Below are 18,852 nucleotides of genomic sequence, written 5' to 3'. Positions count from 1 at the left end.
GATCAAGTCTCGGTCAAGACCCAAGAGTTATTTTTTTTTTTAATTCATTTAAGTAGAACTTTCCTTATTTGTGTCTAAAGGAGACAACTTGCTGTTTACTTGTTTCTTTGCCGTTTTCTTTTGTTTCCTTTGAAAGTCCTGTGGTTTTTGAGTCTTTTCTTTTCATTTGAGTCGAACCCTAGAAGGTTCAAGCTGATGGACTGTTTATAAAGTCCCCTTGCAGCTTTGTAGTTCGACACCTTTTTGCTTATCAATAAAATAACGCCGTTTTCTTTGAAGCTTTTGCTTGAGAGAGTTGCTTGCCTTTGTGTGTGTGTGATTCCACTCAAAGGTTAGTGTTTGCTGTATCAGAGAGCCCTCCATTCTCTCTGTGGTGCCATCGATCCACCCTCACTTCTCCTGAACCGATCCAACAAGAGAGAGCGAAGGCCAGCTTGTTAGATCTCCATCGATTCATTGTGTGACTCTACCCCGAGGCATACATCATTTTTGGTATCAGAGCCGAAAGGTTCTGCCATCAGGTGATATCTATCCATCTCTAGTTTATCCCTATTAGTTGTTGTTTGCTTATCTTATCAAAAAAAAAAAAAAATTAGATAGACCGCTTTTGCTTATCCTAGGTTGCTAATCATTCACATCATTCAACTGGTTCCCTTTGTTGTTGCGTGTGATCTAGTTGTTGTTTCATTTTGTTTGAGTCTTATAGTTGTTAAAAAAAAAAAAGAGAAAAGGAGTTAGCCGTTGAGATTCGTGTCTCACAAGTTTAGGGTTCTAGACTATTGAGACTTGTAACCGCTTTGAGTTAGTCGTTTTCTCTGTTGCTTGATTGTCTTTGGTCTTTGTTTTGATTAGTAGCCTGTTCTTTATTTTATGTTCTAGCTAGAGTCCCAAGAGTTTAAGTCAAAAAAAAAAGGGCGAGTTAGAAGTTTTCCATTTCTCCATTTGTGCTATTTCCTTTTCAATAGCTTTCACGCGTCTTGTCATTTGCAAGTTTTCCTTTTACCTTCTTGTTTCTTTAAGTCTTTCTGCCCCAAGGTACCGTGATTCCTTTTGTTTCATTGTGATCACAGGAGCAACTTCGAGATACCATGGCTGAAGAACCCCTAGCCCAAGAAGCACTGATGCAAATGCTTACGGCGATGCGAGAAGAGATGAGGACGATGAAGCAGGAGTTTGGGGACCGAGTTGGTCGTCTAGAGCAGCCACCACCAGCACCGGCTGTTGCAGCTGCAGCTGAAGGAGCTCCAGAGGCCCGACGAAACCCACCCCAACCAGAAGAAGAGATGCCCATCTTAGAAGATGATGTTCCACCTGACCCGTTAGTACGACAACAACAACGGGCTCAAGACCCCTTGAGGAGACAGAACGCGAGGCAAGACGAACCTAGAGAGTGTAATTTAGATGTTAAGCTTACTCCTCCTACTTTTGCAGGTAAATCGGACCCTGATGTCTACTTGGATTGGGAGAGAAGGCTTGAATACATCTTTGAGTGTTACGGGTATTCTGATCGCAAGAAAGTGGCATTGGCTGGTGCCCAACTCACCGACAACGCCCTAGCTTGGTGGGATAGGAACGTAGCTGATAGGAGGAGAAACCGTTTTGCACCGGTCACCACCTGGCAAGACATGAAGTTCTTGCTCCGATCAAGGTATGTACCTGATCACTATCACCGAGACTTATAAAAACGTTTTAGAAAGTTGTCACAGGGAGCTAGGTCCGTTGACGAATACTATGAGGAGTTTGAGAAACTGGTGAACTTGTTAGAGCTCGAGGAGATTTAGGAGGCCTTGATGGCTCAGTTTATAGACGGTTTACAAGAGCGTATAACCCGTAAGGTGGAACGAGCTCAATATAGTGGGATGCATGAACTGTTGCACATGTCAGTGCAAGTGCAGCAGCAGATCAAGCGAAAAACGGCCTTGTCAAACAGAAACTGTGCCCTTCAGACCTGGAACGCTAGTAGCTTTAAACTGGTGGACAAAGGAAAGTCTATAGAAATTGATTCACGCTACAAAGGCAAAGCCCCCAAAACAGCTAAGACCTCACGTGTGAAGCAAGGTAAGTTCCCTAGTGCCCTTAGAACTTGTGAAATCATATGTTTTAAGTGTCAGGGGAGAGGTCACATGGCTAGAGTGTGCCCAAACCAGCATGTAATGGTCTTGCTACCCGGTGGAGACTATGAGTCTCAAGATGAGCTCGATGATGAGCCAGATGATCTCGGAGAAGAAGTAGAGTACCCTGACATGGGAGATCTCTTGGTGACTCGACGTGTGCTCAGTGTCCTTGTCAACCCTGAGGAGAAGCTCCAACGTGAAATTTTTTTTCACACTCGTTGCACCATCGGAGACAAGGTATGTAACTTAGTCATTGATGGAAGATCTTGTGCTAATGTTGCTAGCAAGTTTATGGTGGACAGGTTGGGACTAGAAACCGTTAGACACCCTCGAACATACAAGCTACAATGGCTCAATAACAAGACCGAGCTGAAAGTTACCAAGCAAGTCACCGTTCCTTTAGTGTAGGCAAATATCGAGATAAAGTCTTGTGTGATGTAGTGCCGATGCAGGCTGGACATCTTTTACTAGGGAAACCTTGGTAATATGACCGCGCTACCTTGCACAATGGGCGTACCAATTTCTATTCATTCACTCACAAAGACCACAAGTATAACTTGGCCCCACTTACTCCCTCCGAGGTACATGAATTACAAGCCAGAATGAGCAAGGAGCACCAGGTAAGTAAAACTAACTTATATCTCACGTCTGGTGCTGTTTCAAAAACTTTAAGTGCCAAGGGCACTGTGTTACTAATGGTCTACAAAGATTGCTTGAGCACAGGAAATAAGGAGTTAGATATACCCCCGGAGATTCAAGCTCTCATTGAACAATTCTAGGATGTTTTCCCTGATGAGATACCAGCCGGCTTGCCTCCAATTTGAGGAATTGAGCATCAAATAGACCTCATTCCCGGTGCAGCATTGTCCAACAAGCCAGCCTACAGAATGAATCCCGAGGAGAGCAAAGAACTTGAGAGGCAAGTAAGAGATCTGATGGACAAGGGCTATGTGCGAGAGAGCCTCAGCCCATGTGTGGTCCATGTGTTGTTAGTACCCAAGAAAGATGGCACTTGGAGGATGTGCGTCGACTGTAGAGCTGTTAACAACATTACAATCAAGTATAGACACCCTATACCTCGTCTTGACGACATGCTTGATGAGCTAAGTGGTGCAACTATCTTCTCAAAGGTGGATCTCAAGAGTGGGTACCACCAGGTGCGAATGCGTGAAGGAGATGAGTGAAAAACCACATTCAAGACTAAACAAGGTATTTATGAATGGCTGGTGATGCCATTTGGACAAACGCCCCCAGCACCTTCATGCGCCTAATGAACCAGGTTCTAAGGTATTTTATTAGTAAATTTGGTGTCGTTTACTTTGATGATATTCTTATTTACAGCAAGAGCTTACCTGATCATCTCATGCATTTAGAATTAGTTCTTAAAAAGATTCGAAAGGAAGAGATCTATGACAACCTTAAGAAGTGCTCTTTTTGTACTAATCAGCTTGTGTTTTTAGGCTTTGTTGTTAGTGAACAGGATTTACAAGTGGATCAAGAAAAGATCAAGGCTATACAAGAGTGGCCGACCGCTTCTACTATCAGCCAAGTTCGGAGTTTTCATGGCCTAGCAAGCTTCTACCTCCGGTTTGTGCGAGATTTCAGCACAATAGCCGCCCCACTCACAGCTGTTATCAAGAAGAATACGCCATTCATTTGGGGAGCTGCACAAGAAACAGCTTAAAACTCTCTTAAAACTCGTTTAACTCAAGCACCTGTCTTAGCTTTATCTGATTTTGATGTAACGTTTGAAGTTGAATGTGATGCTTCAGGATTAGGGATTGGAGCCATGTTGCATCAGAGGCAGAGGCCAGTGGCATATTTCAGTGAGAAACTAAGTGGAGCCACCCTAAATTATCCCACATATGATAAGGAGCTGTATGCGCTTGTGAGAGCATTGGATACTTGGCAACATTACCTCCTTTCCAAAGAGTTTGTGATACACACGGACCATGAGACCTTCAAGCACCTGAGAGGACAAATAACTCTAAAGAGAAGACACGCCAAGTGGCTGGAGTTCATTGAGACTTTCCCTTATGTCATTAAGTACAAGAAGGGGAAAAACAATGTGGTGGCAGATGCATTGTCTCTGCGACATGCATTGATCTCAACCATGGAGGCCAAGGTCTTGGGATTCGAACACATCAAGGGGTTATACGAAGAAGACCCTGACTTCTCTGAGAGCTACAAGTCAAGTGGAAAAGGAGCCTTTGGAGCCTATTACCTGCGTGATGGGTTTTTATTTAAAGACAAGAGGTTGTGCATTCCACAAGGGTCTATACAAGACTTACTAATAAGAGAAGCTCATGGTGGTGGCCTAATGGGACATTTCGGCATGAACAAGACTCTAGCCGTTCTGGTGGACCATTTCTTCTGGCCACATATGAAGAAAGATGTGGAGAAATTCTGTTCAAAATGCATCACTTGCCGCAAGGCTTAATCCAGGTCACATCCTCATGGCTTATATATTCCTTTACCTATTCCTAATGCCCCTTGGGTGGATATTTCCATGGATTTTGTACTAGGTTTACCCAAGATCAGGCACAAGGATTCTATATTTGTAGTGGTGGACTGATTCTCTAAGATGGCGCACTTCATACCTTGTGCCAAAGTGAATGATGCCTTGTAAACAGCTGACCTATTCTTTAAAGAAGTGGTGCGCCTACACGGGGTCCCTAGGACCATTGTGTCTGATCGAGACACCAAATTCTTGAGTCACTTCTGGAAGACACTTTGGAGAAAACTAGGCACCAAGCTGCTCTTCTCCACCACATGCCACCCCCAGACCGATGGGCAGACCGAAGTGGTGAACCGCACACTCTCGACGTTACTCAGAGCCACCATCGGTAACAACTTGAAAAAATTGGTTAGAGTGTCTTCCCTTTGTTGAATTTGCCTATAACTGAGCCACACACTCTGCTACTAAACTGTCTCCTTTTGAAGTTGTATATGGGTTCAATCCATTAACCCCTTTAGATCTCTAACCATTACCTCAAGTGGAACAAGTTAATCTAGATGGCTTGAAGAAGGGAGAGTTCATCAAGAAACTTCATCAAAAGGCCAAGGAGAACATAGAGAAGAAGACTGAAGGGTGTAAGAGGAGAGCTGAGAAGGGCCGCAAAGAGTTAATCTTCGAACCCGGAGAATGGGTTTGGCTTCATATGCGGCCTGAGCGATTCCCACGTAAGAGGAGCTCCAAGCTAGCACCAAGGGGAGATGGACGATTCCGTGTCCTGGAGAGAATAAATTACAATGCCTACAAGCTTGATCTACCAGGTGAGTTTAACATTTCCCATAGTTTCAATGTAGCTGATTTTTCTCCTTTTGATGCAGGTGAAACAATTTTGAGGGCAAAACCTCTTGAAGAGGGAGAGAATGATGAGGTCATCGAGCACTCTAATGAGGATCCCAGTATCCCAACACTCCAACCAGGCCCCATGACTAGATCTAGAACCAGGAGCCTGCGTGAAAAGATCAATTTAGCCGTATCTAGTTTCATACAAGCACCCGAGGAGGAACAAGTAGAGGACACGACCCAAACTCAACCAAACCAGCCCCGACCTTATGAGAAAACAGGTATGAAATCTCTCTTGACAGGACAAGGAGTCGAGACCATCACAAAGCCCGAGGAGATCATCACTCAAGAGTCCAAAGCAAGCAACACCAACCACTTAGCAGATAGCGATCAACTGGAGCTTGCACAAGAGACGCTAGCTGAGGAAGAGGCTGTCAAGGAAAGGATTCACGCACTTGAAACAAGCATCATCAACACTACCAAGGCCGCAGAAGAACACCTGAAGATCGCCCCAACACACGACAAGAACAGCTCACTTCTCCCATGGCCTCTTTTGCGTGCACAACAGGTAAACTTCATTTATGAGTTTTGTGCAGGAACAGAAGACCAGCTCAGTGGTAACTAAGAGCCACGAGTGCCCAGAGACACCAGAGATCAAGTCTCGGTCAAGACCCAAGAGTTATTTTTTTTTTAAATTCATTTAAGTAGAACTTTCCTTATTTGTGTCCAAATGAGACAACTCGCTGTTTACTTGTTTCTTTGCCGTTTTCTTTTGTTTCTTAGTCCTGTGGTTTTTGAGTCTTTTCTTTTCATTTGAGTCGAACCCTAGAAGGTTCAAGTTGATGGACTGTTTATAAAGTCCCCTTGCAGCTTTGTAGTTCGACACCTTTTTGCTTATTAATAAAATAACGCTGTTTTCTTTGAAGATTTTGCTTGAAAGAGTTGCTTGCCTTTGTGTGTGTGTGATTCCACTCAAAGGTTAGTGTTTGTTGTATCAGAGAGCCCTCCATCCTCTCTGTGGTGCCATCGATCCACCCTCACTTCCCCTGAACCGATCCAACAAGAGAGAGCGAAGGCCAGCTTGTTAGATCTCCATCGATTCATTGTGTGACTCTACCCCGAGGCATACATCAATGAAGAACATGCTATATTCTCCAAGTTCACTCATGATTAATCAGGAAAGTTCAATGACACAATGAACACAATAGAGAACTAAGTTCCACGAGAAAATTAAACTGGGTTGTACATATTGTCTTGGTTTACATCAAAATCCAGGTGGTTCAAGATATCATGTTCACCTCCTGGCCAAGTAAGCCTGACAGATATTAACATTGAGTGGTACAAGGTTGAAACACACTACCATCTCAAACACAGTGATTTTTTGCTTATACTCTCGAAAGTCTATGTAGTCTAGTCAAGTCGCGTCTAGTCTAGTCAAGTATAGCTTATCGATCAGTCCGGTCTTCGTATGTCTAGAGTTATTTCTACTCTTGTGAAGGGGGGGGGGGGTTATTGGACCAAATTTAATCAAAGCCTAATGGCTTATTAATTTGGTAAAGATTGTTTTGGCTCAAAATTGTTTTAAATTGCTGGTCAACCAAGCAATTTAATTCAATATTGATAATCTATTTTATTCACAATTGACTCAGAATCAATTTGAATTTGTAACCTCCACATCTCTCTATTATTGCCTATACTTACTGGGCAAAACTATGAGACTATATAAAAGGTCTTTTGTCTTTCTTAAGTTCTCTGATCTACTTTCTCTTCTTTACATAGAGAAAAAACTCACATTATATAGCAATCTCTTTCTTGCTTTAGTCTTCTTCTAAGTAAGTCTGAGAGTATATCGTAGAACGATCAGTTCATCGATTCTATAGTCAGGTGTTGCGATTATAGTTTCACAGTAGTTGTATTCTGAGATTCGTTATCTCGTAAACAGTCACACTGTGAAAGATATTTCAGATTAAAGAAAGAGTTATGCTCCCCTCCATTTCTTATATTTTTGTAACTCGTATTTTTTAAAAAATTATTCTCTATTTATTTTTGCAATATTTATCTCAATATTTTAAGCCTACATACAGTTCCTAAAATACAGCTGCATTGTTTCTGTCTTCCAACACCGAAGATCGTAGTTTATTGAAGGAGAGAAAAACAGAGAGAAGAAAGAGATTGTGAGGGTTTTGCCTTTTTTATTTATTATTATTATTATTGGATGAAGAGAAAAGGAGTCAGACTTGTTTATATAGACTAATATACCTCAACCTATGAGCAATGAAGTAAGGATACGACCTTACTAAGAATTGATCTCCACTTAAGTCGTGATTTTTTAACATACACAAATCAATCGTTTTGATTTTGTCGTTACACACTCAGTTAAACGGAGGATAGGTCAAATAACTAGATTCTAATCCCCGTGGACGCACGAAAATATTTTGTTTTTTTTTAATATAATTTGTATTTATTTTTTGTTTAGATATAGTTTGTTTTGTTATTTATTTATTTTTCAAATTAAAAAATTTGTTATCATGTTTTGACTTTAAATAATATAGATTTGTATATTAGTAGAATAAAAATATCGATTAATTATATATATATATTAATATAATGTTAATTATGAACTTTATTATTATGTAAATTTAAATTTACACATAAACAATCTATATATTTTAATTTTTTTTAGTATTATTATGACCACGATCATGAAAACATAATTCTTATTCGGTCATTCTATTAATAAAAAAATAAATATTATTATAAAAACATATATATAACTCGCTCATTCTATTAATCCGAAAGGACTATAGTTATAAAACTATAATTTTAAATCGTCCATTCATATTATTATATAATATAAATATTTATTAATTTTGAAATTAATTTTATTTTAATATCTTGTAACTTAACCCGCATAAGACCACAATTATAAAAAAAAACATAACTTATCCCATCAAATTATCATATAATATTAATATTTATCAGTTTTCAATATATGAAATTTTAGTCTGATTGAATATGATTAAAAAATACAATGAGTATTCGTTAATCATATGTGTTATTCTGAAAATATCATTTGAATTTTAAATGTTAAATTCAAAGAACCTATATTTAAGAAAGTCTAAAGTAATTTAAATTAATATATATTATTCAGAATTAAATTTAGTTACAAAAATTAATAAGTTTAAATTTTAAATTAAATATAACATATATTAAGAATTTCTTTAATTATCTAAATTGATTTCTAATTTTCGTAATTAGTTTTATATATAAAAGAAAATATATTTTTAAAAATAATATCACAACAAAATAAGATAATTTTAAAACTGTTTTCAAATAGTTATTTAAAAAAAAATTGGGAGTGTTTGGATGCAAGTACTAAAAGTGCTTCTGTTTTAATATAATAGATTAAACCCGAATTTTGTCCTGGAAATCTCATTTATTAAATACACTTAAGTGCATCTGAGGTTTTGAACTTTGTTACAATTTCTCCACTTTATATATCTTATGAGGAAGTTTACATGATGTTTCCAATGTGAGATATTTTATAATTGCAGTAAAACATCTATAAAATAATAATATTGAGACCATAATATTTTATTAATTTATTATGATATTAATTTATCTATAAAATAATTATTATTATTTATAGAGAAAATTTGCTTTATGTCTATAACTTTTTAAATTTTTTTTCTTCAAATAATGTTATATTTAAAAATTTAAACAATCTCTTAATATAAGTTATGATTAACAATCATAGTTATCGCATTGGAATAGTTTTAATAAAATATTAGATTGTTCATATAAAAATATATATGTTTATAAAATTAAATTTATAAAAAACATAGTTTTTATCTGTATTATTGATGATAAAATTGAAGATAACACTACAATAAATTTAGAAATATTTACAGGTAAAAAAATCAATTATCACATCAAAAAATTTTGAATGCATATTGTAAAACAAAAACAAAAGCTATTAATATAATAATTAGAGAGATGAGATCCAATGAAATTTTAACTTTAAGTAAAAGCAAACATATTAATCATATTTTAGAATATAATATTTACATATATTTGCATAAATTTATATAATTATTAATTTATATTTTTATTGGGATCATATATTTACATAGAGGTTTTTATTTTTTTATCTTATTATCTTATTAAATTTGATAGATTTTTACATTGATCCGATTTAGGACCATCAAAATTTATTATTTTATAGTAATTATTAATTTATCGAGATTCTATTGTATTATGTTTTAAACTCAACAATCAACTACTATGGACCTCCGTATATTTCTCATTGAAACAAATTATGTTTTTTACTTTAATCACAACAATGAATTTAGCGATTATATGTGCTTCCATCACTCTAACGACTGGATTGTTTTATAAAAAGTCATCAGAATGTGGCAAAAACCTTAAAAAAAAAAACAAATTCCAACATACAGTACATATATATTCTTCCATGGGAGCTTCCATAAAGTTAAACATAAGGGGCTTCAAAAAAAATAGTTAAACATAAGGGAGATTATTGACTTCAAGCCTCCCTAGAAGGCTAGAAGCCCATCATCTTCAAGTTGCTCAGCTAGTCACGTCAATATGTTCATCTTTTTCTAGACTTCTGGAATCTATTTAACACTCCAAATTTATCGAGGAAGCAATTAGAAGAAACAGAGATTCAAGGAATGAGAATCATTATTGAGCAACAAAGATGTGCGCTCGAAAAGTGTCTTGCTCACATTATGTGGGTGCATGGCCTTGTCGTAAGATTTGAAAAATCTTCATCCCACTTCTGAATGGATTTGGATGGACATAGTCATTCACGTGGCAGTCAGTAAAGAAAACATAATTAGTAAAAACCTAATTCAAAAGACAAAAGTAAGAAGCAAAAGCGAAGCAAAATATTTTTTGTTGTCGACAAAAAAGCCAAGCAACAATTAATGTTGATTTTTGTCCAAACCATGTGTACATCACCCATAGTCCCATACCATTACCTCAATTGTATGTATTATATTTATATGTGTACGTAAATGAATCTATTTATCTACCTATATTTATAAATAGGATTTTTGTAAGACATAAGGAAAACATGGTGGCTACAGCCTACTTGGCAAACGATTAACATCAAAAATTAAAAACTCGAATTGTGAAACATCTCATTCTCCTCCTATTACACCAAACCACTTCTCTTTCTTTACTTACCGGTCAGGTCAGGTCAACCATTCTACCATTCTCTTCGTTTTTTTATATTAAGTGTATTTCTCTTTTCATCTTCCGAAAGTAAAAAAAAAAGTTAATCCAAAATTTCGTACTCTTTGAAAATTATTTATTAAAAACACTGTAAATTGTATAAACTAAAAAATGTAAAATAAACGCAATTTCTTTGCGCCTGCAGCAGTAGTAACAAAAGTCAAAGCAAGTTCTGTTTTCTCCTATTTGTCAGTTAGCTATTTTTTCTACTACAACATGTTATGCATTCTGAACAATCAAATTTTTATAACATATTAAGAAAAATGCATTCTGCATTTTGATTTATGCAATCAATGGAGGACACGCCTACAAAATAATTAAGTCGTATTTACTTCATCTGTATACTACTACTCTCAGCTCATCCAACGTCTGGTGGACCAACCAGTCAAAACTCAAAAGTCAACTTTTACTACATCCCGAGTTTTTGTCATATATATATATACATGAAATTACTTACATTACTCTTTACTTATGTCAACATGTTACAAAGGATTTAAAATAGTATGTGTACATACATATTGCAAAATCCGTGGTCCCCTATCATTATAAATCACCATGAACCAAAATAGCGTTTATGATGACATCTATAATATGAACAACCCTTCAAAGTACTCTGTTTATTAGAGAGAGAAAGCTAACACAAGTTTTGATCTCCGGGAAGATGGATGAATCAAGTATTATTCCGGCAGAGAAAGTCATCGGAGCTGAAAGAAGGGAGCTTCAAGGGCTGCTTAAGGCGGCGGTACAATCTGTGGAGTGGACTTATAGTATTTTCTGGCAATTATGTCCTCAACAAAGGTTCTTCTTTCTTTTTTTTTTCTTTTTAAATTTCATCCATCTCTCACAGTAAAACCCTAATATTCTATATCTGTATCCTTATTATGTGATACAAAAAGATGTACTTCACCCAAAAAAGGGTAATAAAAAGAAGTAATTATATGTAGAAATGATTTAGGGTATTGGTCTGGGAGAATGGATACTACAATGGTGCAATAAAGACGAGAAAGACAACTCAGCCGGCGGAAGTGACGGCAGAAGAGGCTGCTCTTGAGAGAAGCCAACAGCTCAGGGAGCTTTACGAGACACTTTTGGCCGGAGAGTCATCGTCAGAAACGAGAGCATGCACCGCGTTGTCACCGGAGGATTTGACGGAGACTGAATGGTTTTATCTAATGTGTGTTTCTTTCTCTTTCCCTCCTCCTTCCGGGTACACAACTTCTCTCTTTCTCTCTCTCTATACTCAAGTTTCTTAATTTGTTTTTTTTTCTCTCTATCTTCTCTCAGTGAAGACAAAAATAGTATTGTGTGTTAAATGCGAATAACGAAAATTGTGGAAGCATTAAAGAGAAACTGAGGAGTTTGAGTTACTGAAAGAGGAAATATATTCGAGAGTTAATGAAACGTACACTCCATTTTGGTGAACATAATTGGACCGTTGAAAACTTATTTTTTTTTGTTGTTGATTGATTATCTAAAGTAGAAGCATAAATAGATAATATATAAATGCATGACAAAGTGAGTTAGTTATGGTATAATCAATGCTTTTCTCTATAGTATGAAAGGAAAAAACTCAAATATAAATGTGGAAGTGGTAATTTGTAGGATGCCAGGAAAGGCTTATGCGAGGAGGAAGCACGTTTGGCTAAGTGGTGCAAACGAGGTTGACAGTAAAATCTTTTCTAGGGCAATTCTCGCAAAGGTCTTATTTCCTTTTTCATTCAACACTGCACTGTGAATCTACTTCTACCTATTTATATATCTCATGATGATCCTATAAATTAATGAATCTTCTCTTCTTTATTTTCTTGGATGCTCATTCTACATTTGTCGGTTGACTCGGTTCCTTAATGGTTAGAGTGCCAAAATTCAGGTAATTAAACATTATCATTATTAATAGTATATCATTACATATATTTACATGTATGATGAAAAATATAATGAAAAAGCAGACAGTGGTTTGCATTCCGATGCTTGATGGTGTTGTGGAACTAGGCACAACAAACAAGGTACGGCGCATCTCTCTTTATATACATAGCCAAATGGTTACGAGAAAAAATAGAAGAGAAATAGACTATCTGAGAGGGATAATTAAGGAGATTGATACATGCATGATATGTTGTTGTTTGTGTGTGAAGGTAAAAGAAGATGTAGAGTTTGTTGAGCACATAAAGAGCTTCTTCCATAACCACCCCAAGTCAAATCCAAAGCCTGCTCTTTCTGAACACTCCATCAACGTAGATCAGCATGAAGAAGACGAAGAAGAGGAAGAAGAAGTAGAAGAAGAAATGACAATGTCAGAGGAGATAAGGATTGGCTCTCCTGATGATGATGACGTCTCGAATCAAAATCTACTCTCTGATTTCCATATAGAATCAACTCACACTTTAGGTATACACTATTTATACATTAAATTAGTTATTATGGTAACAAGAAATTTAAAGATGTTTCTCATTTCTTTGCTATATCTAAAAATCTATCATTTTGTATATATAGACACACACATGGACATGATGAATCTAATGGAGGAGGGTGGAAACTATTCTCAGACAGTATCAACACTTCTCATGTCACAACCCACGAGTCTTCTTTCAGATTCAGTTTCCACATCTTCTTACGTCCAATCATCGTTTCACACGTGGAGGGTTGAGAATGTCAAAGAGCATCAGCAGGTGGAGAAAGCGTCGTCGTCGCAATGGATGCTCAAACATATAATCTTGAGAGTACCTTTCCTCCACGACAACAATAAAGATAAGAGGCTACCGCGGGAAGAGCTTAACCACGTGGTGGCAGAGCGACGCAGGAGGGAGAAGCTGAACGAGAGATTCATAACTTTGAGATCATTGGTTCCATTCGTGACCAAGATGGATAAAGCCTCAATCCTTGGAGACACCATTGAATACGTAAACCATCTTCGAAAGAGGGTCCATGAGTTGGAGACTATTCATCACGGGCAAGAACATAAGAGGTTGCGTACTTGCAAGAGAAAGACATCAGAAGAGGTGGAAGTTTCCATAATAGAGAGCGATGCTTTGTTAGAAATGAGATGCGAGTACCGAGATGGTTTACTGCTCGACATCCTTCAGGCTCTAAAGGAACTTGGTATAGAGACTACAGGGGTTCAAACCGCGGTTAATGAACATGATTTCGAGGCAGAGATAAGGGCGAAAGTGAGAGGAAAGAAACCAAGCATCGCTGAGGTCAAAAGAGCCGTCCATCAAATTATATCCAATACTAAACTATAGTCTTTATATAGATTCTAACTTTATTGGTTTTATATCCAAATCTACAAAAGGACATCTGAACTTAGTTTTTATTTAGCCTCGTCTATGTTACATGATCAGTTTACATATACACAACATTGTCTATATTACTATACATGCATTATGCATATCAGATTTAATATGGTGGAAATATTTTGTCTAAGAAGTAAAAATATACAAATTATTATGCGATTATGTTAAATTAATGTAAACTAATATCAAAATATAACACAGACATGATGAGATATGCGCCACCAGTTAGAATTGAAAACCACCGCGTGTCAGGATACCTGCCTATGCCGTGCAAGCCAAGGCATGGTGTCCTTTCCCTTAAGTAAAATCCACCAACATAAACCTTGAACCGTTACTTCTGTCTTACAAACTTACAAAAAAAAAGGATGAGTAGTTTACGATTACCGAGTGAGTGCAGCCGTGCAGGTCCTAAAGATCCACGATATTCGCCTGATTATGTTGATTTTCTTACTAACTGTTTGATTGATGAGAACATTTGTGAAATACATGAAACCGAGCTGTTCATTTCATAACTGTTGGCAAATGTACCAAGAAAATATTTTACATTAGGAAATCTTTCTTTGGAACCGAACTAATATTACATGGTTTTGGACTGGGGAATTATGGGTTTTGTTCAGAACTTTCAGGTAATTAAAAAAAAAAAAATCTTTGTTATTAATCAAGCCGGTTAACAAGTTTTGATACTAGGCAAGTGTGTTTTGAAGCGGATTTGATACCAAGTTCGTAAACTGAACGCCCTCGTATTGAAGTAAACTTCCCTTCTTCTCTTTTCAACAATTCACATGCGACATATACTGGAACTAAAATAGATTATAACACGTAGATTACATCTAATTGGTTTAATTCACCGAGAACTATAATTAGTTGATGCGTGAAACTGTGTTTCTAATTATTTATGGGTTTTTGTTAAAAATGACCTAAAACTTGACTCTAATATAAAAGTAGACATCTGAAAAAACATTTGGCCAAAATAACTAAATAGGTAGTGAAAATATCATTTAATCCTGTATGACCAAACAAAAAACGGATGTCCTAATTACCGTTTAAACTCTGACGAAATCTACTAAAAGAGTGATAAAAGTCTACAAGTAGATGTTGTTCAAACGAAATGAAGTCTACTAAGTAATTTAATCAGAAAATTTAATTTTGAAATTTAGAAAAAATTATTTTGGTATCAAAATAATAATCATAAATTCTGTAATTGTAACCCAAATGTACATAATTTTTTTTTTTCATACTGATAAATGGAAATTTATGTTTTTAAATTAAGAAGAAAAAAAACTATTATTTAGGTTTTAAAATTAGTAGACTTCTATATTAAACTGCTAAACCGAATAAATTAACCTAACCAAAATTTAAACCGAAATTGAACCGGAAATAACTTCCCCTAACCAAGAAAAACTGCTCGTAACCGGGTAAATTTACCTAGTCCCAGAAAAATTATTAACCTAACCGGAAAAAACTTACCCGAACCGAATGGAATTAATCGACTATATAAAGGAATTTTACAGATCCCGTAAAAAAAAACCGTCGAAAGTTCTTGTTTAAAAAAAAAGACGAAAGCGATTTTTGTTTCTCTTCTCCGGTGCCGCCGACTTACACCACCGCCGCCGATAACCCTGTTCAGGCAAATTTTCTTCCTCCAACATCACCCACATGCTTCCCTGCTCCTCCGTGTTCATCACCATTCCGTTTTCGTAACCAACAATGTCCAGATCTGAAATTAGGGTTTTTTTTTGGCAGATCTGCTTTCGCCGCTGGGGGTTAACGTCATTTCCTGCTTCAAAATGGTTAGTAGATGTCCTTCCGAAGATATATACGTAGCTGTTCCTCTATTTCTTATATCTTCCTGTAATTTTGTCCGTCGGGTTTGAGTACATAGTTTTTTTTTTGCAGATCTGGTTGCATTTTCTCGACGCCGGCTTTATCTAATCACGGCTGTAAACACTATTTACTTTGTAGATTCCATTTGGATTGATTGGTTTTAGTAGAGTTCATATACAGTATTTATGATGTATTGATTGCTTCATGTGGCTTCAGTAGACTTCTATACTGTATTTTTGATGTATAGATTGCTTCGGTTGGCTTCAGTAGACTTCTCGAGTCGGATTGTACTTAGAATGTGAAAATTAGACTTCTTTTTGCAAAAGTAGACTTCATTTTGTAAAAGTAGAACTCAATTTGCAAAGTAGTCTTCATTTTGCAAAAAGTAGACTTCATTGTGCAAAAGTAGACTCATTTTGCAAAAGTAGACTTCATTTTGCAAGAGTAGACTTCATTCGTGTATAGTTTCAAACCGTTAGTTATAACTAGTTTTCTGATTTAAGTTTTGTTACCGTTGATGCAGAATACTGTGTTAGATAATGGTGGCCTCTGAATTCCTAGAAGATTTTACACAAAAGGCGGTGAGCCAGCCCCGGATAAAAGCATCGGATATTATGCTGATGATTATAGGCTGGCACCTGCACTACGGGAAGCTCTACGAGAAGATGAATGGGAAGAGATTTACGAGTCACCGTTGGGTGTCTTCTTAAAGTTCCACTACTTGGATTTTGTTTGGGCTTCTAGGCTGGTGCACGACATGCTGACCTTTCAGATAGTTTGCAAGCAGAGGTACAAGATATGGAGCCTGATTGGTACCACTCCAGTTCGGTTTTCATTGCATGAGTTTGAGGAGATCACCGGACTCAACTGCGGGTACGTGGATGACTTTGCTATAGCTGATCTTGAGCTTTCCGATGAAATGCAGGCATTCAGGGAGCAAATGGGGTCGATGTCGAGTTGGGACCATGCACACTCGAAATAATTGAAGCCTGTTCCAACTGCTCATCATGGTCTCGGGATGATAGGCTGCGTTTGGGATATCTTGGGATCTACGCTGGTTTCATAGTGGCAACGGAACCAGCCTTATCCACAAATGTCAACCATGCCAGACTAGTGTTAGATCTCGAAGGTTTTAAGGAGTTCCCATGGGGAAGAATTGCTTTTCAACATCTGATCAAGTCTGTCAAGGAGAAAGATCTCAGCAAAAATATTCATATAGAAGGATTTGTGCAAGCTCTTCAAGTATGGGTGTACTATGTTCTTCCGGATTTTTCTGCTGAATTTGGCGAACCATTGCCAAATGATCCTACACCTCTTCGCTGGCTTACAAAGGATCAAGAGGATGAAAGAACGTCAAAGCCAACATGCTAAAACATGTATTATTTATTCTCATTTAGAAGTCTAGTTCAGGAGTAGACTTCTATATAGTAATTCATTTATGAAGTAAGTGGTAGACTTCATTTGTAGACTTCTATATAGTAATTCAGTTATGAAGTAGACTTCAGTGGTAGACTTCTATATAGTAATTCATTTATGAAGTAGACTTCAATATTCGAATTATGTTTTTCAGGCTCGCATACAGTGCTGCGTGGCTAAGGACTTGGCGGATATGTTTCCAGTTTGGGATGATGAGCAACAGGATCCGGCTATTGTCAAGATTGTCAATGCAATTCATGACCCCCAATTCAAGTTCTCAAAAAACCACTGGCCTTTGGAAGGTGTTCTGGGTTCACACATCGTCAAGGCAGAAGCAGGAAAAAGGAGCCTTCCCTGAGATGAATCAAGTCGCAAGAAAACCTGTACAGCATCTGCCTCTGCCGCCTCTTTCATTGGTGATCAAGGGGTCGGAGTTGTCGCTACTATGAAAGCGCACTTCGACCAATGCTTCAAAAGTTTCTCAACCAAGATGCTGAATGGTCTTGGTAGCTGTGAAAAGCAGATCACACTTATCACCGATAAGGTTGAATCTGTAGAGAGCGCGGTAGAGGAGTTGACTACAGGGTAGGCTAAGCACACTGACGAAGAGGTCAAAGACAATGTAGAGCCAAGCGAGCAGCAGGTCACTGGATCCAAGAAGCGTGAAAGGGTTAGTACCAAAAACCCTCCGACTACATGAAAACATTTCATGCGAACAAGATCATCGAAAGATAGGAACACTTAATACTAATGTCATTTGAATTCGAATATGTTTAATAGTGCTATGTACTGTGTGAGCTTATTTACTTATGTTTTAAAAACTAGTTGTTTCCAATTTCCAGACTATGATGAAACATGTTACTAAATTATAGCAATGGTGTTGTTATTTGTATATTCATGCCTGTTTTTGACTATAAACTGCAGACTAATTCAGAGAAAGAAGATGTTCCTAAGAAAGATAATGTGAACGTTGGTGCGAGTGAGAGTGTTAATGCCCCCGGGGATGCAAAAGGAAAGAAGGCTGCTGTGGACGAAGAAGAGGCCCCCGATACAAGCATTTTTGAAGTTGACCCGGAGACGTGTGATGTCGACTTCGACGCGGTCAAATTGCCAAAAATAGCAAAGCCAGAGCAGCTGCTCAGATAGTGGCCCGGGAAAAGAGTGACAGAAATCGACAGTTTGCTGCAACACAGAAGAGTCCTTTCATAGGAAATAGCACCGCAAAGATAATCATTCCAACGTCGGGCTCTCACTCCGGCTGTGTCCGTGGATATGATCGTTTCGATCAAACTGGTGTTAAGAAGAAGTATACTACTCTAATAAAATTTGTGAAATCAAGCCCCTACGTAAACTTCTCTACTTATATTTTTTCAGTACACATGTAAGTAGACTTCATCATATCCTTATTTTCCTTTGTTTGACTTGTTTACTTATACAGTGCCTGGCCAAAACGTCCAAGACACTCTACGATTGAATGATATTATATTCTACGGACACCGACAAAATGGCTAGCTGATACAGTTTGTGTTTTAACCTTTAATAGTAGACTTCAATGTAGACTTCATACGTAGACTCCATATGTAGACTTATATAGTAGATTTCGTTTGTAGACTTCACTCATGTCTTATTTTCATCAATGTGCAGCACATGGAAG

At 37.2% G+C, this 18,852-nt stretch overlaps 1 protein-coding gene across 1 annotated transcript; it reads left to right on the top strand.

The window, feature by feature from the left end:
* The first annotated feature begins 11,152 nt into the window (after positions 1-11,152).
* LOC18014332 (transcription factor TT8) lies at positions 11,153-14,081 on the top strand. The gene is made up of 7 exons (XM_024154021.1): positions 11,153-11,463; positions 11,621-11,872; positions 12,268-12,364; positions 12,521-12,535; positions 12,615-12,671; positions 12,801-13,053; positions 13,159-14,081. Exons 1-7 carry the CDS (start codon positions 11,327-11,329, stop codon positions 13,905-13,907), a joined length of 1,560 nt encoding a protein of 519 aa, XP_024009789.1. The 5' UTR covers positions 11,153-11,326; the 3' UTR covers positions 13,908-14,081.
* The last annotated feature ends 4,771 nt before the right edge of the window (positions 14,082-18,852 follow it).

Source organism: Eutrema salsugineum, unplaced genomic scaffold (genome assembly GCF_000478725.1).
Source record: "Eutrema salsugineum unplaced genomic scaffold, Eutsalg1_0 scaffold_3, whole genome shotgun sequence".
NCBI lineage: Eukaryota > Viridiplantae > Streptophyta > Magnoliopsida > Brassicales > Brassicaceae > Eutrema > Eutrema salsugineum.
Note: the sequence above shows the minus strand (reverse complement) of the source record. Positions and strands in the feature narration are given on the sequence as shown.